General features: G+C 46.0%; 1 protein-coding gene across 1 annotated transcript in view; it reads right to left on the reverse strand.

Moving 5' to 3' along the window:
* Nucleotides 1-587: 587 nt before the first annotated feature.
* LOC120055183 (neurocan core protein-like) overlaps nucleotides 588-27,108 on the reverse strand; it is a 71,518-nt gene continuing 44,997 nt past the window's right edge. The window contains exons 3-8 of the mRNA XM_039003104.1: nucleotides 24,727-24,840; nucleotides 7,302-7,460; nucleotides 6,600-6,682; nucleotides 5,520-5,664; nucleotides 1,743-1,925; nucleotides 588-760 (exon numbers count right to left, since the gene is read on the reverse strand). Of these exons, the coding sequence (XP_038859032.1) occupies nucleotides 588-760; nucleotides 1,743-1,925; nucleotides 5,520-5,664; nucleotides 6,600-6,682; nucleotides 7,302-7,460; nucleotides 24,727-24,840 (857 nt within the window). The remainder of the gene's footprint in view (nucleotides 761-1,742; nucleotides 1,926-5,519; nucleotides 5,665-6,599; nucleotides 6,683-7,301; nucleotides 7,461-24,726; nucleotides 24,841-27,108) is intronic.

Below are 27,108 nucleotides of genomic sequence, written 5' to 3' on the forward strand. Positions count from 1 at the left end.
AGAAAGCCCGTAGCTAAATCTGTTCAGAATAACTGTTGTAGGTCATTAAGCAAAAGGTCTTCCAAAGAGCTAACCAAAAACAGCAAAGTCAAGAAATACAGTCAGACAACACATCTGTTAAAAACAAGGTTAGAACGAAGACTCAATTGAAAAACATGGATTGCATGTATATGTATTCCTCGACTCTTCTGGTTTTGATACAGAATTTTCTGACGATGTTGTCACTATTTACAGTTTGTACTAAACCTCCTCCTCCACGATCGTTAATGTAAAAATAGAAGGAAACAAAAGAAACCTCTTCAGATTTTAACAGGTGAGCAAAGCCCCATATCCTGGGTCCTCGTTGACTTGATAAAAGTAGGCCGGGAGGGAGACAGAAAAGCAGTGAAGGTAAAGAAGAGTACAAAGAGATTGTTATTGTCTCAGTGAGGCCTAGCAGTCGGCTGTCAGGCCTCAGAGTTGAGTATGATACAGGCTGGCTCTGGGAGCCAGGTTGTGGGGTCAGGAACAGGGCAGGAGAGGGGGTAGAGAGGGGGAGGAAGGAGACTGGGCAGCGAGGCGAGGTTCGGGCAGTGGACGTTTTTGGTTCAGATGTGGGCATGAGCGTTCCCGTTCCCGTGCCCGTGCCCATGCCTGTGGCCCTGATCCCCTCCGTGGTGGCCCCCCTCTCCGTGTCCATGGCCGTGCTTCTTGTGCTTTCTGCGCTCCCGTCGGCCGTTGTGATGGTCATGGTGCCGCCTGTAGCGCTGTGCTCCCCGGGCTGGAGAGAGACAGAAGGGAGTGAAAGGGTGTGAGAGGGGATGAGTCAGGAGAAAGAGAACGGATGAGAGGGAGTAGAGGGGGGGGGGTGACAGGTAGAGTGGAGAGTCAAGTGGAGTGAGAGAGTGAGAGAGGGATGAGATGTGAGAGGAGGGGGGTGAGAGGTCAACACCACAGACATACAGCTCTCAACATCAGCCACTCTGCCTAAAGTGTCTTCTCTACTCAACTTTACATTACTAGCTCTCTAAATGTATTAGCATAGGACTGTCCTCCCACTCACGTCCTGAGTGAGCCGCTTCCTTCCTGTGTTGTGCTGCCAAATTGGATCCGTTGGTCCTGGGTTAGGTTTGCCAACAGAAGGTCTACCTTGCCATGATAACAATGACTAACAAACAACTCTAGCAGGAAAACAACATTACACTCGAAATGCACCGAATACGAAATAAGGCTCCATATTTTCTCTCCAGTTCAAACAGCAGCAATTCATTATTTGTCAGTACGAGCCGAAAGGGGAAATGGGAAATACTTGTTTGCTCATAACTTCTTAAAAAGGGCAAACATTGATACAATCCTACAATATGAATGATTCTGCTGTCATAAAGAAAGATGGATGTTTCCGTCGTTTGGCAGAGCGAGTTTTACTTCTCATGGGAGGATAGTAAAATGAAATGTTTCTTTTTGGTGTTTCTGGCATTCCTCCAAACCCCTGGCTGTCAATCAGACTTTGGAGCGATACACTATCTCAACAGAACAAGGGCTATAACTTAGTTTTATCTACATTAAAATTACATTACCGTCGTCACACAACCTCTATCTGAATGAAAAGTTTGTCAAATTCGAGTACATGCTACAACTTCTATGGAGAATCTTGTATTCCTACTGAATTCAGTCTCATTTTAAGTTTCCATTCCTCCACTGTTTTTGATCATTTACCCCATAGAGATAAAACTTAAAGCCCTTTAACAGTCTTGGTCACTCACACTTAGTGCAGATGATTTTGGGCCGCTCCCATTTGCCGTTGGCACGACACTTGGCCGTGGGGACGTGGCGTTGGAGGAACCCGTCGGCACACTGGTAACGCACCACTGAGTGGATGTCATAGTGGGACCGCTTACGACCAATCAGAAAGGCGTTCTTCACGGTGGGAGGGTTGACACACAGCACTGCCAAATAGAGAAAGAGAGTGAGAAATGGAAATCCAGCAATGGAGAAGTGGTACATTATAACAATGTATATCACCATTCACAGTCATTAGTCATCACCCAGTCTTTCCCCTTTCTGTTTTTGCCCTTGTCCCTGAACAAGAGACGGTTGAAGAGCCCTGTTTTAAAGAGCATTCCCCCTCCACTCTTCAAAACTGTTGACGGCACACAACACACACATCTAAAGTTCAAAGGAAACCAAAGAGATGAGTCATGTGTGTGTGTGTGTGTGTGTGCTAGTCTGTGTGGGCTGTTGTTATCTCCTAGAGCGTTGTGTTGATGTGAGGAGGGGGGACAGACAGACAGACAGGCAAAGTGGTTGAGACACCAGACAGACCCTACAGGGCTCTTAGCCCTGTGAGACGTCACACTGACTCACTGACCTTTCAGCTCTGGCTGTTGCCCATAGGCACAGATCTAGGATCAGCTTCCCCTCCACCAAACCTAATCTTCACTATCTGGGAGGAAAACACCAAACTGACTTTAGATCAGTGTCCCGGGTAACTTTGTCCTACCACGACCTTTCAGAAGGGATTGGGCCCTCAGGGGCTACAGTGTGTGACAGGTGTCAGGAATGTACCCACGCTTACTGCTCATTGGCCGGATTAGAGGGAGGGCGAATGAGAGAAGAGGGATGAGGAGGGGTGACTGGGGTGACGGTGCAGTTCCTCTGTCGTTCCCCTAGATGGCAGCCCTGCGGTTGAAACCTAAAGCCCGGAGTGAGTTTCTAGTCCCTAGACAGTCACCAACCCAGCTGTAGACTAAGTGGAAGTGCTTCTTTCCCTTCCTTGAAGTAATCGGCGACGTCTTATCTGGAACATGGTTGAACATGGTGGAAATGAGGTGTCCCTTACATAGCTAACACTAATGCAGAACTACCAGATCCGAGCCAACTCCAAGGAGTACAGGAAGGGAGGGAAGGAGGGAAGGATGTATTGTCCAGCTATCCACACAGGGCAGTACAGTGATTGCTGTAACATCTCACACCTCCTATTCAGCCAACCAGAAAAGCACCGTTTTCACTCCTTGTGTTTAGTGTGCAGTAACATAGACTAGGAGGGACATTACTAACACTAGTGTGCAGCTGTGGCAACAGATCAATAGTCACAGGACCAGGCATGACACTCAATAACACCACCCAGATCTTACTGACTGGGGCTGGGCTGGGGATGCCTGGCAGGCACGCAGGACTGTGTGTGCGTGTGTGTCAGGCTGATTCAGTTTTCTTTTGAAAGCTGGAGACAGTTGGAGCCTGGATCCGTCCAGCGCTCTCCGAGCCCTGTGGGCTACATCTTTACACTCAGTCTAACATGTCTCAGCAGATTAGACAGGGGTGAGCTGGGTATGTCCACGCACACAGCCACACAATCCAATCTTAGCCAATGTATTGACCGGCTACAGTCACAGTAGGCAGGCAGGCAGCAGAGTTGGGGTGAACTGTATGTGATAGTGTGTGTCCTGGGTGGGTGTCAGGGCGAGCTGCTTCTCTGTCCCCAGAAGAAAGGTGCAGGAGAAAAAGTGTACTTGGTAGAAGGCAGGTAGAGGCACCGCCCTGAAGGACCAGTGTACTCTGGCCTGGACTTGGGCTGTGTGTCTATTAGAGAATATTTGGAACTGTATATGAATAAGTATGTGAATATTTGATCATATTTAGTTTATATGTGTGTGAGTGTGTGTGTGTGCGTGCGCGCGCGCGCGCGTGTGTGTGTGTGTGTGTGTGTGCGTGTGTGCGTGCGTGTGTGTGCGTGTGTGTGAGAGAGCGAGATGCCTTCGCCACAACCCATCCTCCTAATCAGGGTGGCTCACACCTGCCTGTTCTGTGCTCTTCCCCATGGCATTATGGGTAACACTAATCACCCAGATGACGTGTGTCACTGATTGGATACTGCCTCTCTCTCAGAAGAACAGGCCTGAGTGTCAGCCACACGGCGGTAATCAGCCAACCGTGCCATACGGCCCCTGATGAGCAGACCCAAGAGAACAACAGCACTATAGAGTAGAACAGGCGGTTAAGTTGGCATGAAGATGGAATGCTGCCACTGACTGATTGACTGTGGCATAAGGGACTTATCTAACTCTGTGTCATGAGGGACTTATCTAACTCTGTGTCATGAGGGACTTATCTAACTCTGTGTCATGAGGGACTTATCTAACTCTGTGTCATGAGGGACTTATCTAACTCTGTGGCATGAGGGACTTATCTAACTCTGTGGCATGAGGGACTTATCGAACTCTGTGGCATGAGGGACTTATCTAACTCTGTGGAATGAAGGACTTATCGAACTCTGTGGCATGAGGGACTTATCGAACTCTGTGGCATGAGGGACTTATCTAACTCTGTGGCATGAAGGACTTATCTAACTCTGTGGCATGAGGGACTTATCGAACTCTGTGGCATGAGGGACTTATCGAACTCTGTGGCATGAGGGACTTATCTAACTCTGTGGCATGAGGGACTTATCTAACTCTGTGGCATGAGGGACTTATCTAACTCTGTAGCATGAGGGACTTATCTAACTATGTGGCATGAGGGACTTATCTAACTCTGTGGCATGAGGGACTTATCAAACTCTGTGGCATGAGGGACTTATCTAACGCTGTGGCATGAGGGACTTATCTAACTCTGCGGCATGAGGGACTTATCTAACTCTTTGGCATGAGGGACTTATCTAACTCTGTGGCATGAGGGACTTATCGAACTCTGTGGCATGAGGGACTTATCGAACTCTGTGGCATGAGGGACTTATCGAACTCTGTGGCATGAGGGACTTAACTAACTGTTAAGTTTTATAACTCTAATTCTGGTGACCATTCAGATGAACTAAATAATGTTTCTAGCCTGAGGCCAGTTGAAATCAGTACCCAAGAGGATCTAGCAGTGACCCGATCCTCCATTTCCTTAAACACAGCTCTGGAGTCTGGCCAGTCGTCTCAATAAACCTACAAACATCTTCCTGGCTGGCTATTAATACCCTGTCTCTCTGTCTGCCCCAAATGCAATTGAAAACCGTCTGCTCTAATAAGCCCACAGAGGAGCATGTTAGGATGCACACTTCTGTGGCATATCACAGCACCATGACAGAGCAGATCCACAGAAGCCTGGTCATGTGACACAGAAACTTTACCAGTCAGCCCCAAAACTTTGTGTGAAACTCTTCCAACAATGTTTCATACAAAGGAGGATACTTTTTATGTGGATTAAATGTTCTGAAGCACTCTCACCCCTTGATCTGACAGTAAGAGCATCTCTGTAAGGAGCTGCCTTAGGTGTGAAAGCATAGCTACAAGTCAGCTGACCGCACTTGGAGGTGAGCTGTAATGATCAGTGTTAGCCTGTGGTCCAGACTGACTGATTGAAGAGGCCTAAGATGACAGAATACTTATAAGTATTCTTTAAAGTATTTAAAGCACAGCGGAAGCATAATATCACCTCCTCTTCAACTCTTTTTAATTCTCTCCCCCACTGTCTTTTCCTCCCCTCGCCATCCCTTTCAAACTCTCAGTCCCTCTCGCCCCCTCTCTCTCTATAACCCCTCGCCTCTTTCTCCCTCTCACCTGTTCCCTTCTTGCAGACGTAGGGCAGGTTGTAGTTGCAGGGCACGTCGTTCCACTTGCCGTTCTCGTGGGCGATCATCACCACACAGTCCTCTCCACCCGCAAAGAAGTTGTCTGGCTGGTTCTCCCGCCAGTTCTCATATTGCTGCTCAGTCACAGCCACACGGGGTCAAAGACACAGACACATGGCAGAGGAACAGACACAGACACACGACACCGACACATGGTACAGCGCGTCACAGACACAGCCACAGACAGTCACACAGCCACAGACAGTCACACAACACAGACAGTCACACAACACAGACAGTCACACAACACAGACAGTCACACAACACAGACAGTCACACAACACAGACAGTCACACAACACAGACAGTCACACAACACAGACAGTCACACAACACAGACAGTCACACAACACAGACAGAACAAAAAAAGAAAGTGATAGATACTGTAGACTGTTTCACTGTTCTCTTTTACTGAACAAGAAGCTGATGTGTCTCAACACAGGTCTTTCTCCAGTGGTATAGACTGACACAGAGTAATGACAGCTCTTAAACAACAACAGGCACAGAGGAGCTGCCTCTAGGAAGATGTAAGTAGGGTAGGAAGAAAAGTGGTTCAGCGAGCGAGGCTGTACATATACACAGGTAACGACACATTCACTCAATCAACTTCCCACCTGACCTTTAGCTAACACCCACATCCTCCCTAGGGACCTCTGCTATGAGAGAAATGCACTCTTCAATAGCAGGCGGTGTCACTGTGGTTATTGTCATTCTGAAGTATGTTGCTGATAATAAAGACTACACAAGATTAAACGAGTGATCTCTCTCTCCCTCTGTCTCTCCCTCTGTCTCCGCCTCTCTCTCTCTCCCTCTCTCTCTCCCTCTGTCTCTCCCTCTGTCCCTCCCTCTCTCTCTCCCTCTGTCTCTCCCTCCCTCTGTCTCCGCCTCTCTCTCTCTCCCTCTCTCTCTCCCTCTGTCCCTCCCTCTGTCTCTGCCTCTCTCTCTCCCTCTGTCTCTCCCTCTGTCTCTCCCTCTGTCTCTCCCTCTGTCTCTCCCTCTGTCTCTCTCACCAGGTCCATGTTGTCAGTCCACTGGAAATCCTCTTCCACTGTTCTGTCGTTCAGTCCGATCCAGGTGTTGTCATGACTCAGACCTGAACGACAGGGCAAAACAAATAAACACATCCTTTAAAAAGACCACACACACACACACACACACACACACACACACACACACACACACACACACACACACACACACACACACACACACACACACACACACACACACACACACACACACACACGAGGGAGGCTCAGCTCTTATCACAATTTCAACCCCAGATAGCAGAAGGCAGAAGCAGCCAAATCTTCGCGGAAGGTGCAGCATTGATGAGATTTGGGTGCGGTGTAATGAAATTTAAATCATGATGTTTCTGATTAACATAATTATGGGGCCCATTAATCTACCTAATGGCTTTGCTCCCTTTATTGTCGGGGTGGAGACGTCCATTTTCGAGGCAATTAAACACACTTTTAGGTAAATGTGTCTGTGGAGGGGAGGAATAGGGAGGAGGATGAGGGAGGACAAGTGGGAGGATGTATAGCTCTGGCCTATCTGGGACTGGGAGGGGTTCACCATGCTGGGGCTTTTATTGTGTCTTTCCTTTCATCCAGTTCTTTCTTTCTCCATCCCTCTGAGGATCAATGCCAGAACATGAGACTGCTTTCATTATATATTCTGTAAAGTCGCACTGATTGGAAGACACCCACCGTTGATGAAGTCCTGCTCCTGGAGTGCGTGTATGCTGGCCAGGTGTCCGCTGTGCTCCCTGCAGTCCTTCTCTGCGTCCTCCCAGGTGTGTCTGCGGCTGAAGTACCTGTAGCAGTGGCCATGGAACTTCCTCCACGTGTGTTCACAGCCCTCTGTGTCTGCACATACAGAGAGAGAGAGAGAGAGAGAGAGAGAGAGAGAGAGAGAGAGAGACAGAGAGAGAGAGAGAGAGAGAGAGAGAGAGAGAGAGAGAGAGAGAGAGAGAGAGAGACACACACACACAGAGAGACACAGAGAGACACAGAGAGAGAGAGGGGGTGGTTAGTCTACAGAAACACACAGATGCATACTCATATATCTCTGGTTCACGCAACCATGTGCATGGAAGCACAAACACACAGTGTATATGTGTATATGTGTATATAATTTTTCTGCTCTAGGGATATCATTATTGTTTGGATAACCTTATTTACTGATTTTTATCTTAAATTTTTTCACTCTTTATGTGATGCGCACTGCAGAGAACACCCGAAGAAGAATGATCATTTAATTACCATAGTGAATTTTTGTAATGTTTACGTGTCAATTAATCCCATAAGGGATGGGCTGCCAACTGCCGATTTGACACGAAATAAAATGTAATTCATTCATTTACACACTTTTTCCTCTCTCACATTCTTTCCACGGCTCTACTTTCCTCCCTCCCTCCCTCCCTCCCTCCCTCCCTCCCTCCCTCCCTCCCTCCCTCCCTCCCTCCCTCCCTCCCTCCCTGACGTCCGTCCAGGCCTAATCCCAGTCAGACAGTGGGCTGGGATGGGAGCAGAGCAGTATGAGGAAGCAGCTTAGCCCTGTGAAAGGCTCTTTAATCTATTTAAATGACAACAATCCCCAGAAATGTCTCCCAGTGGGGACGCCATCCGGACTAATTCAACCCTGTCACAGCCCCTGTCAGGACTATGCTCCTGTTTCCTCATTCCTACTTTCTCTCTGTCCGTTTCCCTCTTCCTTTCCCTTCATCCCTGTCAGCACTGAGCCTCGTCCTCCATCCCTCTGTCTCCCGCTTCGTCCCTTTTTTTCACTCTCTTTCTCTCTCCATCTATCCATCCCCTTTCTCCCTGTCCCTTCATCCCTGTCAGAAAGCACCGAGCCCCCTCCCTCCCTCCCTCCCTCCCTCCCTCCCTCCCTCCCTCCCTCCCTCCCTCCCTCCCTCCCTCCCTCCCTCCCTCCCTCCCTCCCTCCCTCCCTCCCTCCCTCCCTCCCTCCCTCCCTCCCTCCATCTTCCTTGGGGTTCACTGTATGGCAGTGCTCAGCTGCACCCATTCACTGTGTCTACGGAGGATGTGTGAGGGAAACAGAGAGAGTATGTGCGCGTGCATGTGTGTGTATGCATCTGCGTTTGGGGAAGGGGGTTCAGGGCTTTTCTGTCAACCCAGCCAAGCCCCCCTTTCTCTCCTACCCATACAGAGTGGGGATCGAAGAGAGATGGCCTCAGCTTTCCCCCCAACACATCTAAAGCGACACGGGTAAATTGGGCAGTGCAAATAGGGCCGTATGGACTTCCAGGCCGGCATTAGAGGAGCTCAGAGGAAAGGGGCCAAGGAGAGGAGGGTGTGTGTGTGTGTGTGTGTGTGTGTGTGTGTGTGTGTGTGTGTGTGTGTGTGTGTGTGTGTGTGTGTGTGTGTGTGTGTGTGTGTGTGTGTGTGTGTGTGTGTGTGTGTGTGTGTGTGTGTGTGTGTGTTTGTTTATTTGTAAGTGGATGAGCGCTAGCTGTAGAGACTGTCCAGTCCACTTATATTACACAGAGTTGCTGTCCATATGATGCACTATCTTGTAGGGGACTGTTCCCCACAACGCCATGCTGTGATAATAGTCATCAGACACCTCTCTGCATGCCCAGAGGAGAACAGATGAACGCTTGAAGTGGATCTCTCCGGAGGAGAGCTGTCCGTGGTTCTGAAACACTCAGCCCAGCAGAATGCACTACCCTCGCTCATTATTACTATTCACAACCTTCCAACGGCCGGCGCTCAAAGCAATCTAGTCTGTATTTGTTCTTAGTCAGGGGAACAACATGTAGCAAATTGCTTTGCACCCCCTTATAATAGGAAGCAATACTTAACGTGTAGTGACAGGGTAACTACAGCAGTACCCTCATGCCCTATCACATGTGCAGAATGTGGGAACGCAAGTTGAACGAATGGCGAATTGCCATGGCACCAAACAAATTGGCACATGCACTCACGCACACACCCACACACACGCGTGCGCGCACGCGCAAAACACACTGTGGAGGCCTGTGTGATTAGGCGAGTGAACACATCTGCAGGGCTGCAGACTCTAATCTCTCCCTTCTGCTCCCAAAAGGCTCCAAGATAACATACTCACTCACTGGGCTACGGTGTGTGTGTGTTTGTGTGTGTGTGTGTGTGTGTTTGTGTGCGACTGAATGTGGTGGGCGGGCGGCGGGGGGAGTTTGGCTGCTCACTTCAACACTCTATGGCAATTGGACACACATTCGTTCATCATGCTTTCGTATTTCCCAACAGCAGTGCCTGTGCACGAGGCCCTTTTTCACTCATTGGATGAATTAGGCGGAGCAGAGGTGAGAGATAATGGGAAAATCATTGAGCCTGCTGTAAACCTCAGGGATTTTGAAGTATCATCCAGATGTCACGGAGAGAGAAGATGGCTAGATCTCGGTTCCCTCCACAGCTAAGGTCAGCTCACACAGTCTCTGCTGCCCAAGTAGCTTTCATCATCAAATAATACTCCGCTGTTCCACACAATTGCATTGAACAGTATGATGTACGGAGGTGTACTATTCTCCAAATGTCCTTTTATTGAGCCAGATAGACATTGAAAACAAAGCCTGTTTTGCAACAGTGACCTAGTTGGTTTTTGTAGCCAAACTGTATAATATGAGCTATAAGCTATAAACTATATAAACTATATTTCCAACAAGTGGGTAAAGATTAAGTAGTGCTGGGAAGTTTGGCTATTTTTACTGACTCTGATTTTTCCGACTCATTCAGTCAAAAGAACTAATATTTAGACTAATTTTGTTCATTTGAGTCTGTAATGCTCAGAGCATGCGGGACCCCGTATCGGCTAACAATGAACTGAAAACTCAAAAGAGTCATGATTCTACGAGCCTCTCGTTCACGTCGTTCACCATAGGGGGCTTATTGGAGCTGTTATTTGTGACTGAGACTTGTAAATGTGTGTTTAAACAGTGCACATTTGTTGATTGCTAGGCATTCAAATAAGCCTATTTCTTGATACATTTGAAACGAGTTGTGGCCGCAACCGGACTAGATTGTGAACGACTCTTGACAGAATGCATTGTTTGACTGGTGAGAGGGTGATAAGTAGCTTGAGGAAAAATGATTCCGCTGCTCTATCGTTCGCTACTTCACATTGCGGAAAAGAAACTAACGCCCGCGTCGGCGTAGCATTTGGCCAGAGCTTCGGTTCTACAAAGCTGTGTCCATAATATTCAATAATCAATTAATTGCAGTCATTCTTGCACCCTGCGATCATTTATCCATTATAAACATGTATTTTGTTTCTCTATGCTCATGATCTATTTTCCTGTGCGTATATGACAGAGAGTAGGTGGTCGGAGCACGTCTCTGGAGCCGCTGAGCCGGAGGAGCGTGTATTAATCCTGCTGTGGGACTCATTGCGGCCTGCACTAGCAGGTCAAACGAACGACTAAAATGAACGAGTCACTCAGAAAGAACATATCAAAACAAATCACTCTCGAGTAAAAAGAGTCCGTGGTTGGTATAATGTATTGGGGTCGGGAGCGTGTCCAACATGGCCTGCGTCGGCGTAGACTGGGTTGTTATCTACAAAAACAGGGAGAATGGAGACACTGGGGGGCTATGTAGGGGCGCGCGCACACACACACACACACACACACACACACACACACACACACACACACACACACACACACACACACACACACACACACACACACACACACACACACACACACACACACACACACACCGTGGGCTGCATCTGGCACCATGCCCAGACAGTGTGTAAGGCATGGGCTGCCCACTGCTGGGCCTTTACCAGCCAGGACTCCTAGGAGCTGCCATGAAAGAGGCCAGTGGTGTGAAGGAGGCGCACAGAGCAGCTTAATCCAACAGCCTGAGAGGAAAGAGCCTGCGGCGCTCACACACTCACAAACATATGCACGAGCACAGTCAAACACCCACCCACCCACACGCACGCACATTCACACACACACACACACACACACACACACACACACACACACACACACACACACACACACACACACACACACACACACACACACACACACACACACACACACACACACACACACACACACGTCAACATTACTCATCAGTGCCTTTGGTGTGATATCTACTGCTCATTAGACGATTTCACCCAGACTATCAATATTGCAGAAAGAAAGCAACCATGCCTTTGCAGACAGACAGACAGACAGACAGACAGACAGACAGACAGACAGACAGACAGACAGACAGACAGACAGACAGACAGACAGACAGACAGACAGACAGACAGACAGACAGACAGACAGACAGACAGACAGACAGACAGGGAGACAGCCTGACCCGAAAGGAAGCCAACACAGATACGGGTCTGCTCACAGATCTTAAGACTGTCTCGACGGATTTCCTCCGCCGACAGAAGTTTCAATGCCTGATATTAATGCGCTACTTCAAGTTTTTATTTTTCGTTTGGACTGAGCCACATTTCGTCCATTAATATTCAGAGTGAGCTGGGAATGAGCATCAGTTAGGGAAATAAAAGGCCAAACGCTTCCAGCTGAGTGATTGGGTCGTTTATCCACTTCACCATGTGATATTTGTGCGCCGTGGCTTTTTGAGACCTCTGATGATGAAACGCTGTGTGTGTGCTGCCTTTCACCTTCCCTCTCTCTCTCTCCCTCTTCCCCTCTCCCTCTCCCTGTGACACTCGCTTTAATGACTGACAGCTCTTTGCCATTTAAACGAGGCCACCCAGAGTCGGAGAGAGCCTTCCACACTCTCACAGAGACACCCTCTGCTTTTAGTGAGAATGTCTACATGGAGGATAGGATGGGGGGTTATTATGGTTATTACAGCTCTGTGATGAGGAGTCTAATCGGGTGAGCATTACCATCAATCTAATGGGTGAAGATTGGACATTACTAATGCTCTCTGATGCCTGCCTGCCTCATTCCACCTAATTACCTGGAGACGTGACATTTACCACCAAGCCGCTGGCAGAGAGCTGGAGACAGAGGAAGGAGACACACACACACACACACACACACACACACACACACACACACACACACACACACACACACACACACACACACACACACACACACACACACACACACACACACACACACACACACACACACACACAATGGGACAGACCTTTACAGACCTGCTGTATATGTACAGTAAGTGGACTGTGGATGGGAGCAGAGGGGAATGAGCGGGATAGAGGGATAACACACCACACACATATAAAAATAGGCCTAGTAGTATCTACTGTATGTAGCTGTAACTAGCTCACTAAACTGAAATGAGCTGCTGCGTGTTCAGGCCAACAGGAGTGGAGCTCTGTTATTGGTGGGCCTGCCAGGACGCCCATCGGCACTAGAAAGCTCAGAGCCACTGTTTACAGGCCCAGGTTACACTGGGGAGACCATTAGAGAAGAGGAGGCCAGGACCCCAACACTCTGTCTAACAGCTCTGCCTCTTACTCGGCACATACTGGATCACCACAGCGCCTAGTCTAATGGCTCCATGCTAGCGCTCTGTCTATAGGGGCTAATCCTGGGAGGCTGTCAGTTATATACAAGGGAGGTTAATGGTGTGTGTGAGTGTGCGGTTACGGAACCCCTACCTGTCCCAGACCTGCTGTTTTCAACTCTTAATGATCGGCTATGAAAAGCCAACAGATTTATTCCTGATTATTATTTGACCATGCTTGTCATTTATGAACATTTTGAAAATCTTGGCTCTCTCTAATTTTCTCCTTCTCTCTTTCTTTCTCTCGGAGGACCTGAGCCCTGGGACCATACGTCGGGACTGCCGGGCGTGGTGGCTCCTTGCTGTCCCCAGTCCGCCTGGCCTTGCTGCTGTTCCGGTTTCAGCTGTTCTGCCTGCGGTTATGGAACCGCCACCTGTCCCAGACCTGTTGTTTTTCAACTCTTAATGATCGGCTATGAAAAGCCAACTGAAAATTATCCATGATTATTATTTGACCATGCTTGTCACTTATGAACATTTTTGAACATCTTGGCATAGTTCTGTTATAATCTCCACCCGGCACAGCCAGAAGAGGACTGGCCACCCCTCATAGCCTGGTTCCTCTCTAGGTTTCTTCCTAGGTTTTGGCCTTTCTAGGGAGTTTTTCCTAGCCACCGTGCTTCTACACCTGCATTCTAGCTGTTTGGGGTTTTAGGCTGGGTTTCTGTACAGCACTTCGAGATATTAGCTGATGTACGAAGGGCTATATAAAATAAACTTGATTGATTGATTGATTGTGCGCGTGTGCGCGTGTGCGCGCGTGCGTGCGTGCGTGCGTGTGTGTGTGTGCAGGTAGGTAGGTAGGTAGGTAGGTAGGTAGGTAGGTAGGTAGGTAGGTAGGTAGGTAGGTAGGTAGGTAGGTAGGCAGGTAGGTAGGTAGGTAGGTAGGTAGGTCCCCACAAGAATAGTAAAACAAGGAAAATTCTTCCTTGTGGAGACAAAGGCTATTTTAAGTTTAGGGGTTAGGTTTAGGCTTAGGGTTACAATTAGAGTTAGGGTAAGGGGTTAGTGGTTAGATTTAGGGTTAGGAGTTACAGGTTTGGGTTACGGGTTAAGGTTAAAGTTATGGTAAGGGTTAAGATCAGGGTTGGGGATAATAGGATTTAGAATGGAAATGTATTTTAGGTCCCATGAGGATAGAAGAAAATAACATGCCTGTGTGTGTTTGTGTGTGTGTATGTATGTATGTATGTATGTATGTATGTATGTATGTATGTATGTATGTATGTATGTATGTATGTATGTATGTATGTATGTATGTATGTATGTATGTATGTATGTATGTATGTATGTATGTATGTATGTATGTATGTATGTATGTATGTATGTATGTATGAATGTGTGAGAGAGAGAGATTGTGTGTGTGGGTGTTGACGTGCTGGGATTGCCTGGGAGAGATAGAAAGAGAAAAGGAAGCAGTGCTTTCCAATGCCAGGACTCCCTCTCTCTGCCACACAGTCCCAGAGGAGATGAAGGGGATTGCTCCTGGAACACATCCCTAATTAAGCACCTTGAATGACATTCAACACAGATTCCTATCCTGCCACACAAAGACAAGATGGGCTTTAATTTTCCCCCAGAACAGACTTGGCAAACAGAGACAATAGCATATGGGCTGAGAGCTGTAGTCAGAGTCATTTGACAGCGTTTCATTATTCTGTTTGACTCGTCCCTGCCAAGTTGCCTGAAAACTTAGTGATAATTTTCCTGGCGCCGTGCGGCTCCTGCAGATGCGAGGCCCCCAGTGAGGTGGATCATGCTCAGAGCGACGACGAGCGCTGGCAGGATTAAGAGAGACGGCAAAGACTTGAAGCCCACTCGATCCGCCCGCCTTCTGCTCCGAGCCCCGGTACGTGTCCCTCTCGACGTGTTTTATTATAACACAAATCTTCATTAGCATTAATAGCCTCGATAAATACCCAGAGGAAGATCAATTTGCTGGCTTTCCTTGCGGTTTATGCCGAGTCGTGGTTTAGACAGGACCCACAGCGGCTCAACGGCTCCAGGCTGACCCTGGAGATGCCTGTCTTAAAACACGATACTGCATAAAACAGCATCTCTCTTCTGTCTCTTACTCAAACATCTCAGATATACAGTACCAGTCAAAAGACCTACTCATTCAAGGGTTTTTCTGTATTTAAAAAAATATTTTCTACATTGTAGAATAATAGTGAAGACATCAAAACTATGAAATAACACATCATGTGTTATTACACATAGAATCATGTAGTAACCAAAAAAGTGTTAAACTAATCAAAACATATTTTATATTTTACATTCTTCAAAGTAGCCACACTTTGCCTTGATGACAGCTTTACACACTCTTGGCATTCTTTTAACCAGATTCATGAGGTAGTCACCTGGAATGCATTTCAATTAACAGGTGTGCCTTGTTAAACGTTAATTTGTGGAATTTCTTTCCTTAATACATTTGAGCCAATCAGTTGTGTTGTGACAAGGTAGGAGGGTATACAGAAGATAGCCCTATTTGGTAAAAGACCAAGTCCATATTATGGCAAGAACAGCTCAAATAAGCAAAGACAAACAACAGTCTATCATTACTCTAAGACATGAAGGTCAGTCACTTCAAGTGAAGTCACAAAAACCATCAAGCGCTATGATGAAACTGGTTCTCATGAGGACCGCCACAGGAAAGAAAGACCCAGAGTCAGCTCTGCTGCAGAGGATAAGTTCATTAGAGTTACCAGCCTCAGAAATTGCAACCCAAATAAATGCGTCACAGAGTTCAAGTAACAGATACATATCAACATCAACTGTTGAGAGGAGACTGTGTGAATCAGGCCTTCATGGTTGAATTGATGCAAAGAAACTACTAGTAAAGGACACCAATAAGAAGAAGAGACTGGCTGTGTGAAGTTGCTGGATATTGATGGGAACTGTAACATGCTGTCGTACATGTCATTCCAGAGCATCCCAAACGTGCTCAATGGGAGAAATGTCTGGTATGCAGGCTTCCTGGAATTGTGTACAGATCCTTGCGACATGGGAAGTCCTGGGCTGGTGTGGTTATACGTGGTCTGTGGTTGTGAGGCCAGTTGGACGTATTGCCAAACTCTGAAACAACATTGGAGGTGGCTTGTAGTAACCAAAAAAGTGTTAAACTAATCACCCATTGAGCACGTTATCATAGAGAAATGAACATTCAATTCAACAGCTCTGGTGGTCATTCCTGCAGTCAGCATGCCAATTGTATGCTTCCTCAAAACTTGAGACATCTGTGGCATTGTGTTGTGTGACAAAACATTTTAGAGAGACCTATTATTGTCCCCCAGCACAAGGTGCACATGTGTAATGATCATGCTGTTTAATCAGCTTCTTAATATGCCACTCCTGTCAGGTGGATGGATTACCTTGGCAAAGTAGAAATTATCACTAAAAGGGATGTAAACAAATTTGTGCACAAAATTTGAGCGAAATAAGCTTTTTGTGCATAAGGAAAATGTATGGGATCTTTTATTTCAGTTCATGAAACATCGGACCAACACTTTAAATGTTGCGTTCATATTTTTGTTCAGTATGGATTCAGCTGCAGCCCGATAATTTTTTGAGGGGATGTTACAAATAATTTTTTGACCGCAAATTGACAACAAGAAGACCACAAACAGATATAATGTTTGACTAAAACATAATCATTCCAAACCCTGGTTACATTTGTATGCGATCACATGTCTATTATGCGTGGGAATACTTGGGAACAGATATCTTATATTCAAATTACTTGGAGCTGATTTCCTGGTGTTTTTACAGTCTTTTATGTCCAACAAAGACCCCTCCCCCCAAAAAATATATATATACAGTTGAAGTCGGAGGTTTACATACAGTACACCTTAGCCAAATACATTTAAACTCAGTTATTCACATTTCCTGACATTTAATCTGAATAAAAAATCCCTGTTCTAGGTCAGTTAGGATCACCACTTTATTTTAAGAATGTGAAATGTCAGAATAATAGAAGAGAGAATGATTTATTTCAGCTTTTATTTCTTTCATCACATTCCCAGTGGGTCAGAAGTTTACATACACTCAATTAGTATTTGGTAGCATTGCCTTAAATTATTTAACTTGGGTCAAATGTTTCGGTTAGCCTTCCACAAGCTTCCCACAATAAGTTGGGTGAATTTTGACCCATTCCCCCTGACAGAGCTGGAGTAACTGAGTCAGGTTTGTAGGCCTCCTTGCTCGCACATGCTTTTTCGGTTCTGCCCACAGATTTTCTAATGGATTGAGGTCAGGGCTTTGTGATGGCCACTCCAATACCTTGACAACGTTGTCCTTAAGCCATTTTTGCCACAACTTTGGAAGTATGCTTGGGGTCATTGTCCATTTGGAAGACCCATTTGCGACCAAGCTTTAACTTCCTGACTGACGTCTTAAGATGTTGCTTCAATATATCCACATCATTTTTCTTCCTCATGATGATCTATTTTGTGAAGTGCACCAGTCCCTCCTGCAGCAAATCACCCCCATAACATAATGCTGCCACCCCCGTGCTTCACGGTTGGGATGGTGTTCTTCGGCTTGCAAGCGTCCCCCCTTTTCCTCCAAACATAACGATGGTCATAATGGCCAAACAGTTCTATTTTTGTTTAATCAGACAAGAAGACATTTCTCCAAAAAGTACGATATTTGTCCCCATGTGCAATTGCAAACCGTAGTCTGGCTTTTTATGGCGGTTTTGGAGCAGTGGCTTCTTCCTTGCTGAGCGGCCTTTCAGGTTATGTCGATATAGGACTCGTTTTACTGTGGATATAGATACTTTTGTACCTGTTTCCTCCAGCATCTTCACAAGGTCCTTTGCTATTGTCTTGGGATTGATGTGCACTTTTCGCACCAAAGTACGTTCATCTCTAGGAGACAGTACGCGTCTCCTTCCTGAGCGGTATGACATCCTGAGTGGTATGACAGCTGCGTGGTCCCATGGTGTTTATACTTGCGTACTGTTGTTTGTACAGATGAACGTGGTACACTCTGGCGTTTGGAAATTGCTCCCAAGGATGAACCAGACTTGTGGAGGTCTACAATTTCATGGCTGAATCATGGCTGATTTCTTTTGATTTTCCCATGATGTCAAGCAGAGGCACTGAGTTTGACGGTAGGCCTTGAAATACATCAACAGGTATACCTCCAATTGACTCAAATGATGTCAATTCGCCTATCAGAAGCTTCTAAAGCCATGACATAATTTTCTGGATTTTTCCAAGCTGTTTAAAGGCACAGTCAACATAAAGGCACAGTCAACATAGTGTATGTAAACTTCTGACCCACTGGAATTGTGATACAGTGAATTATAAGTGAAATAATCTGTCTGTAAACAATTGTTGAAAAAATGACTTGTGTCATGCACAAAGTAGATGTCCTAACCGACTTTCCAAAACTATAGTTTGTTAACATGAAATTTGTGGAGTGGTTGAAAAACGAGTTTTAATGACTCCAACCTAAGTGTATGTAAACTTCCGACTTCAACTGTATACACACACTACCGTTCAAAAGTTTGGGGTCACTTAGAAATGTCCTTGTTTTTGAAAGAAAAGCACATTTTTTGTCAATTAAAATAACGTCAAATTGATCAGAAATACAGCGTAGACATTGGTAATTTGTAAATGACTATTGTAGCTGGAAATGGCTCATTTTATTATGGAATATCCACATAGACGCACAGAGGCCCATTATCAGCAACCATCACTCCTGTGTTCCAATGACATTTTGTGTTAGCTAATCCAAGTTAATCATTTTAAAAGGCTAATTGATAAGAAAACCATTTTGCAATTATGTTAGCGCAGCTGAAAACTGTTTTGCTGATCAATGAAGCGATAAAACTAGCCTTCTTTAGACTATTTTAGTATCTGGAGCATCAGCATTTGTGGGTTAGATTACAGGCTCAAAATGGCAAGACACAAAGAACTTTCTTCTGAAACTGAAACAGTCTATTCTTGTTCTGAGAAATGAAGGCTATTCCATGCGAGAAATTGCCAAGAAACTGAAGATCTCGTACAACGCTGTGTACTACTCCCTTCACAGAACTGCGCAAACTGGCTCTAACCAGAATAGAAAGAGGAGTGGGAGGCCCTGGTGCACAACTGAACAAGAGGACAAGTACATTAGAGTGTCTAGTTTGAGAAACAGACGGTTGCTGATCAATTAGCCTCAACTGGCAGCTTCATTAAATAGTACCCGCAAAACACCAGTCTCAACGTCAACAGTGAAGAGGCAACTCCAGGATGCTGGCCTTCTAGGCCAAAAAAAAGCCATATCTCAGACTGCCCAATAAAAATAAAAGATTAAGATGGGCAAAAGAACACAGGCACTGGACAGTGGAACTCTGCCTTGAAGGCCAGCATCCCGGAGTCACCGCTTCACTGTTGACGTTGAGACTGGTGTAAACTATAAAGGGAAATAAATGGCTACAGTTTTAACACTTTTTTAGTTGCAGTCATCAAAGCAGTCATCAAAGCAATAAAGACTGTAAAGTAGCTGCTACCTAAAAGCTGCTTACAGTACCTAAGCCCTACTGTCTGATTACAGTGTGTCATAAACTGCTGCTATAAATATGTGATGCATAAAGCATCTGCACACAGGGAGTTACACACAAGTCTGCTTTATGAGCCGAATACAGTACAACACAAATGGGTCATGGAAATATACAGGTAAATGCCAAAATAAAAGAAACACCAACATAAAGTGTCTCAATAGGGTGTTGGAGCACCACGAGCCAGAACAGCTTCAATGCATCTTGGCAAATATTCTACAAGTGACTGTAACTCAATTGGAGGGTTAGCTTTGTTGATAGTGGTGGAAAATGCTGTCTCAAGCGCTGCTCCAGAATCCTACATAAGTGTTCAATTGGGTTGAGATCTGGTGACTACTGTAAGACGGTTTTTCATGCTCATCAAACCATTCAGTGACCAGTCGTACCCTGTGGATGGGGACATTGTCATCCTATGGGGGCATAGACATGGCAGCCAAAATAATGGCCTGCCCAGCTTTTTTATACATGACCCTAAGCTTGATGGGATGTTAATTGTTTAATTAACTCAGGAACCACACCTGTGTGGGAGCAGCAGCTTTCAATATACTTTATATCCCTAATTTACTCAAGTGTTTCCATTATTTTGGTAGTTACCTGTAGTATGTGCAGCATGTACAATATAGCTATAGGGTTGGCAAGGACTGAATAAAAAGAGAAACAAGAGAATGAGAGAGAGAGTGCGTGAGAGAGGGGGAGATAGCGAGAGAGACGAAGACGATGACGACGAAGAAGAAGTGGAAGAAGAAACATAGAGAAGGAAATGGAGAGGGAAGTAGAGAGACAGGGAGAGGGAAATAGAGAGAGACAGAGAGAGAGACAGAGAGGTAGGAATACATATTTATTTTCCAGGCTTCTTCCTACAGACGCGAGTGTTTAGTTTTAGCGTTGGTGTTAACGTCCTCCTCTCCTTCTCTCTACAATACCGTTAGCCTGGCATTAATCACTGCCACAACACACAGGAGGATTTAACACCTTTATCAGACAACACTCCTCACAAAATTCTCCTCTCTCTCCAAACGCTGAATAAATATTTATGCATAGACATTAGCAAAGCAGTAGCATTCTCCAGTAGGCTCTCTGAGTTAAAACAGCACGTGAGGAGTGCGCATTCTCGATAAAGGCAGCAGTACGTCAGTCCACAACGACAAGCCCTGGGATTAAATAGCTGGAGCATAATGCTTTAACAGGCTTTCTATTCAATTGATCTACTTATTTGTTCTGGAGGCTGCGATTTATCACCTGGGGATTGGGATGCTCTTTATGTGGTTGTTGTTCTAACTCTGTCTATGTTATTGAGAACTATTACTTCAGCACTACAATAACTTAGTTGGTAGGAGTTGTGTGGATTGTGAGTTTTCCCATCACAGGGAACACCAGTGAAGAAAGCCTGTTGCTGGTGGTGTTGTCTGTATGTGAAGGATTTCTTCTATGTGTAGTTTCTGCTGAAGTAAGCAGTGAGTGGGAGAAGCTTTGGAGTTGGGATGGCGGGCATAGAGAGAAACATGAATCCACAGTGAGTGTGTGCGTGCCTGTGTTTGCGTGTGCGTGTGTGTGTGTGTGTGTGTGCGTGTGTGTGTGTGTGTGTGTGTGTGTGTGTGTGTGTGTGTGTGTGTGTGTGTGCGCGCGGGCGGGCGGGCCTAGTATTTGTATGTGTGTGTGTGTGTGTTAACACTCAATAGCACCAAAAGCTCTCCGACCAGAGACTATACCGCCGTACATAGGGAACAGATGAAACTCTGTGACAGAGAATCGGCACAGGGATTTTATTAATGTATAAAGACGTGACTAATGCTAACACACACGCCAAACATGTCACACGGCAGATTCGCTGTGACAGCACAACAGGACTTTCTGTGGCAGGATGCTGTTGTGGAGAAAGAGCGAGCAAGGGAGAGAGAGAGAGGGAGAGAGAGAGAGAGAGAGAGAGAGAGGTTTGAAGTAAACACAGAAGGGTGGAAATGGTTTTGCCTCAGGATGGAGAAAAAAAAGATTGAGAGCGAGAGAGAGGGGGGACTGAGACAGATAGACAGACATAGAGAATCTGCAGTATGAACTGATAATGGGGCCTCAGTTTGGAAGGCTAGCACCATGTTATAGTGATACAATATGCTACACTGTATATACAAAAGTATCTGGACACCCCTTAAAATTAGTAGATTCGGCTATTTCAGCCACACCCGTTGCTGACAGGTGTATAATCAAGCACACAGCCATACAATCTCCACAGACAAACATTGGTAGTAGAATGGCCTTACTAAAGAGCTCAGTGACCTTCAACATGGCAATGTCATAGGATGCCACCTTTCCAATGAGTAAATTTGTCAAATTTCTGCCCTGCCAGAGCTTCCCTGGTCAATTGTAAGTCCCGTTTATGTGAAGTGGAAATGTCTAGGAGCAACAACGGCTCAGCCACAAAGTGGCGGGACTGACGGGACTGCCAAGTGCTGAGGCACTACAGAGTTCCAAACTGCCTCTGGAAACAATGTCAGCACAAGAACTGTTCATCGGGAGCTTCATGAAATGGGTTTCCATGGCCGAGCAGCCGCACATAAGCCTAAAATCACCATGCGCAATGCCAAGCGTCAGGTGGAGTGATGAAAGCTCACCACTATTGGAGCAGTGGAAACACTTTCTCTGGAGTGATGAATCACACTTCACCATCTGGCAGGGCAACAAACAAATCTGGGTTTGGCAGATGCCAGGAGAACGAATGCATAGTGCCAACTGTAAAGTATGGTGGAGGAGGAATAATGGTCTGGGCTGTTTTTCAGTTCCAGTGAAGGGAAATCTTGACACTATTGCATAAAACTACGTTCTAGATGATTCTGTGCTTTCAACTTTGTGGCAACAGTTTAGGGAAGGCCCTTTCCTGTTTCAGCGTAACAATGCCCCTGTGCACAAAGTGAGGTCCACACAGAACTGGTTTGTCGAGATCAGTGTGGAAGGACTTGACTGGCTTGCACAGAGCCCTGACCTCAACCCCATCGAACACCTTTGGGATGAATTGGAACACAGACTGCGAGCCAGGCCTGTCCCAACATCAGTGCTCGACCTCACTAATGATTGTGGCTGAATGGAAGCAAGTCCCTGCAGCAATGTTCCAACATCTAGTAGAAAGCCTTCCCAGAAGAGTGGAGGCTGTTATAGCAGAAAAGGGGGTAGCAACTCCATATTAATGCCCATGGAATTAATGGAATGAGATGTTTGACGAGCAGGTGTCCACATACTTTGGTCATGTAGTGTATATACAGTGGAGTATAGTACAGGTACAACGAACAGTCTCTCTCCCCTCTCTCCTGTCTGTGATGGGCTGTGCACTGCACGGCGATGTGACATGGTCATTGGACAACGAGTTTGGAGGAATCTATATGACTCCCTGCGGTGGTCTCCATGGAAACTGTCTGGAGGGCCTGGAAGAGGGGGAGGAGGAGGGAGGGAAGCAGGAGCATCAAAGGACCAGAGGAGCTGGGATGAAGGGATGAGGACAGGCAGCAGGCCTTGGATCGTATTACAGGGAAGAATGACATGGCTGAACATGAACTTGATAGGGGTAGTTAGGCTAAGGCACTTCAGTGAAAGAGAGATTGATTGCCTTACATTTAAAAGGGGATATTACCATCTCAAAAGAGGCAATACTATAAACGATCCTTTCAGTATTCTTGAGTACTTCATTATAGAACGTTAGCGCCTTCTTTATAGTATCGTAAAGTATCTGTCAGAGTTCTCGTCCCCTTAGTTCCATGCTCATGGTTCAAGGTTTTCCTTATAAATGACATTCAAATAAGAGAGGGCTGCGATCTCCTCTCTTCAGGGTTGAATCATTTATGTGTGGTCTTATTAAGCGGCGAGAGAGGGATGGCAGCCACAGCCTCTCCTCTCCTCTCAAGCCTGCTGCTCCAAGTCAACCATGACGATAGTTACACAGCAGGGTCCTCGCTGCACCATGGGGTAAACACCCAGAGTCGGAGCAGTGTGTATATGTGTGTGTGTGAGAGAGAGAAAGAGAGAGAGAGAGAGCGAGAGTGTGTGTGCGTGTATGCCAGGGTCCATCGCCTCTTCAATAGCTCATCTGTATGAGTGGTGTGGCAGGCAGGCTGGTGAGGGGCACGTGGCGTAGGGCTCTGATTGGAGGGGAGGTCCTGGTGAAGAGGCCAGTCTCGCTCTAGCAGAGCAATCACACACACACTCACTGAGCCTCAACCCTCTACGCCTCACTGGCACTTGTCTGTCCATCTCCACACACACGTAACTGACTAGGCTACACACACACAGACACGCACACATGCGCGCACCCACACCACTGTCCTTTTTTACATCTCTCTCTCTCTCGCTGAGCCCCATCCTCCTTCCTTCCTCTTTCCACACATCTTGCCCAACTTTAACTTTCTTCTTTCTTTCTTTCTTTCTTTCTTTCTTTCTTTCTTTCTTTCTTTCTTTCTTTCTTTCTTTCTTTCTTTCTTTCTTTCTTTCTTTCTTTCTTTCTTTCTTTCTTTCTTTCTTTCTTTCTTTCTTTCTTTCTTTCTTTCTTTCTTTCTTTCTTTCTTTCCCTCTCTCTCTGCTGTTAGATCTGTAAAGGCCCATTACCCTGAAAGAGCTCTGCAGGAAGAGAGAGCTGGGCTGCTAGGATACAGTTACCAGAGGTCGGGCTTCTACTGTGGTAAATATGCATTAGTCCACTGTCCAGGTCTATTTACTACCTTCTGATTTATTTATATTTTTTCTCAATTTATCTCTTTCCTTTATCACTCTGTCTTTCTGTCAGTGCTTCAAAGAAACCACCTTCTAAAGTATTGGGATTATCATACAATTCTGTTTGAGGGCTATGTGGCTGGCTATCTTTCCTAGACTTGCTTTCATGTAATGGAAGCACAAAAAAACGTTTATAATTTTGAAGTGGTGTAGCTGCATTCATACCCACTAGGGATTCTTCCTCCTTGAGGGGCTCCAGCTGAGAGCAGGTGTTCTGTCATAAGCTTCTGCACTGATACATTTCAATCACTTCCTCCTTTCCCTGGGGATGTGGGTTAACGACAGAGATTTTACGTGATAAAACGTTACCTTTCTCACACGTGGCTCCACCGTAGCTGGGCAGACACAGGCACACAAAGGAGTTGATCTCATCGATGCAGGTGCCTCCGTTCTGACACGGGTTGGACTGGCAGTCGTCGATGTCTGTCAGGTAAAAGGGAGACACAAGGGACGTGCTCATTAGTCACCAAACTAAAGACAACAGACTGAAACAGGGAGCGGCCACCTGGGCTTATGTAATAAGCAACGCTCATTTTCGTTTTCTGTTTCAAAACGTTTTAAAGCATTGCATGTCCTAATGAATACGACCAAGGAGACACAAGGAAACAAGGATACACAAGGAGACAGGATCAGTTACAACACCGGAGTCACAGGACATGGCACAAATTGCCTGTCACTATCACTTACCCATCCAACTAGAGAACCAACAGAGATCTAACTTTTCGGAGAGATCTGAGCTGTTTAGAGGAGTTGTAATTAAAAGCATTGATTCAGCAGTCCATCAATAAGTGGGTGGAGAAACAGCGGAGCGCTTGATGCTAATTTTGATGCGCATGCAGGATGTGCTTTACACTCTGCTGTCAAACCTGGACAGGTTCTAGGCTCCACAGGCAGGGAGAGGATCCAGGGAGGAGGCAGTTTGATGTTGGATTTGTTTTATATTTAGATATTTACACCCACGCAATCATGCTAGAATGAATATGTATAGATTTATAGTGACACATACAGTACTGTATATATGCAAAATTGCTACAGGTGCCTATGATACAGATAAACAAACTCAAAGTTTAACAGGAAAGCATGCGCACTTACGCACGCACGCACACGGACACACACACACGCATACTTTGCGGAGGCGTTTTGAGGCCATGGCTCTCCTCTCTATGTAGAGACAGAATTATATTTCTCTCACTTCTGATCTGAGGCCTTGGGGCAAAATCATTAAATCCACAGCTGGTGTCCCAGCATCCTTTGCCCTCAGAACATCTGAGTGTATCTTGAGGGCCCGGGTGAGGGGAAGGAGACGGGTATGTGGTAAAACAGCGATCATGATTTTTATGGTTCTCAGAGTCTGTAAGAGTTCTCATTGATATATAATGGCGCCGGAGGGGATGGCTGCCGTTTTACGGGCTCCTAACCAACCGTGCTATTTTGTTTGTTTTTTCACATTGTCTGTAACTCATTTTGTACAAAATGTTGCTGCTACCTTCTCTTATGATCGAAAAGAGCTTCTGGACATAAGAACAGTGATTACTCACCTCGAACTAGACGAAGATATTTTCTTTCATGAGTCTGGGCCTTGTCATGACAAAGCAGTATATCCTTCGCGTGAAGGATATACTGCTTTGTCATGACAAGGCCCAAATCCCCGTCATCAGCGTGAAGAAAAGACAGAGGAAAAGGGGGAGGAGGGCAGGGTGCCTTGTAAGAATTTGCCGACAAGTAGGGAAAGCACCACCTCCCTCCGTATTATTGGCCAACGTGCAATCATTGAAAAAAAAATTGGACAACTATGACGAAGACTATCCGACCAACGGAACATTAATAACTATAATATCTTATGTTTCACCGAGACGTGGCTGAACGACGACACGGATAATACAGAGCTGGCTGGCTTCTCCGTGCATCGGCAGGACAGACCAGCTACGTCTGGTAAGATGAGGGGCGGGGGTGTGAGTCTATTTGTCAATAACTGCTGGTGCGCGATGTCTAATATTAAAGAAGTCTCAAGATATTGCTCGCCTGAGGTAGAATACCTCATGATAAGCTGTAGACCACACTATCAACTAAGAGAGTTCTCATCTATATTATTCGTAGCTGTCTATTTACCACCACAAACCGATGCTGGCACTAAGTCCGCACTCAACGAGCAGTATAAGGCTATAAGCAAACAAGAAAATGCTCATCCAGAGTGGCGCTCCTAGTGGCCGGGGACTTTAATGCAGGCAAACTTAAATCCGTTTTACCTAATTTCTACCAGTATGTCACATGTGCAACCAGAGGAAAAAAAACTCTAGACCACCTTTACTCCACACACAGAGATGCATACAAAGCTCTCCCTCACCTTCCATTTGGAAAATCTGACCATAATTCTATCCTACTGATTCCTGCTTACAAGCTTGGTATATATGTTCCGGGGTTCATCCAATGGCATTGAGGAGTATAGCACCTCAGTCACCGGTTTTATCAATAAGTGCATTGACGACGTCATCCCCACAGTGACCGTACGTACATACCCCAACCAGAAGCCATGAATTACAGGCAACATCTGCCCCGAGCTAAAGGCTAGAGCTGCCGCTTTCAAGGAGTGGGACACTAATCAGGACACTTATAAGAAATGCTGCTCTGCCCTCAGATGAACCATCAAACAGGCAAAGCGTCAATACAGGACTAAGATTGAATCCTACTACA

Source organism: Salvelinus namaycush, chromosome 10 (assembly GCF_016432855.1).
Source record: "Salvelinus namaycush isolate Seneca chromosome 10, SaNama_1.0, whole genome shotgun sequence".
Taxonomy (NCBI): domain Eukaryota; kingdom Metazoa; phylum Chordata; class Actinopteri; order Salmoniformes; family Salmonidae; genus Salvelinus; species Salvelinus namaycush.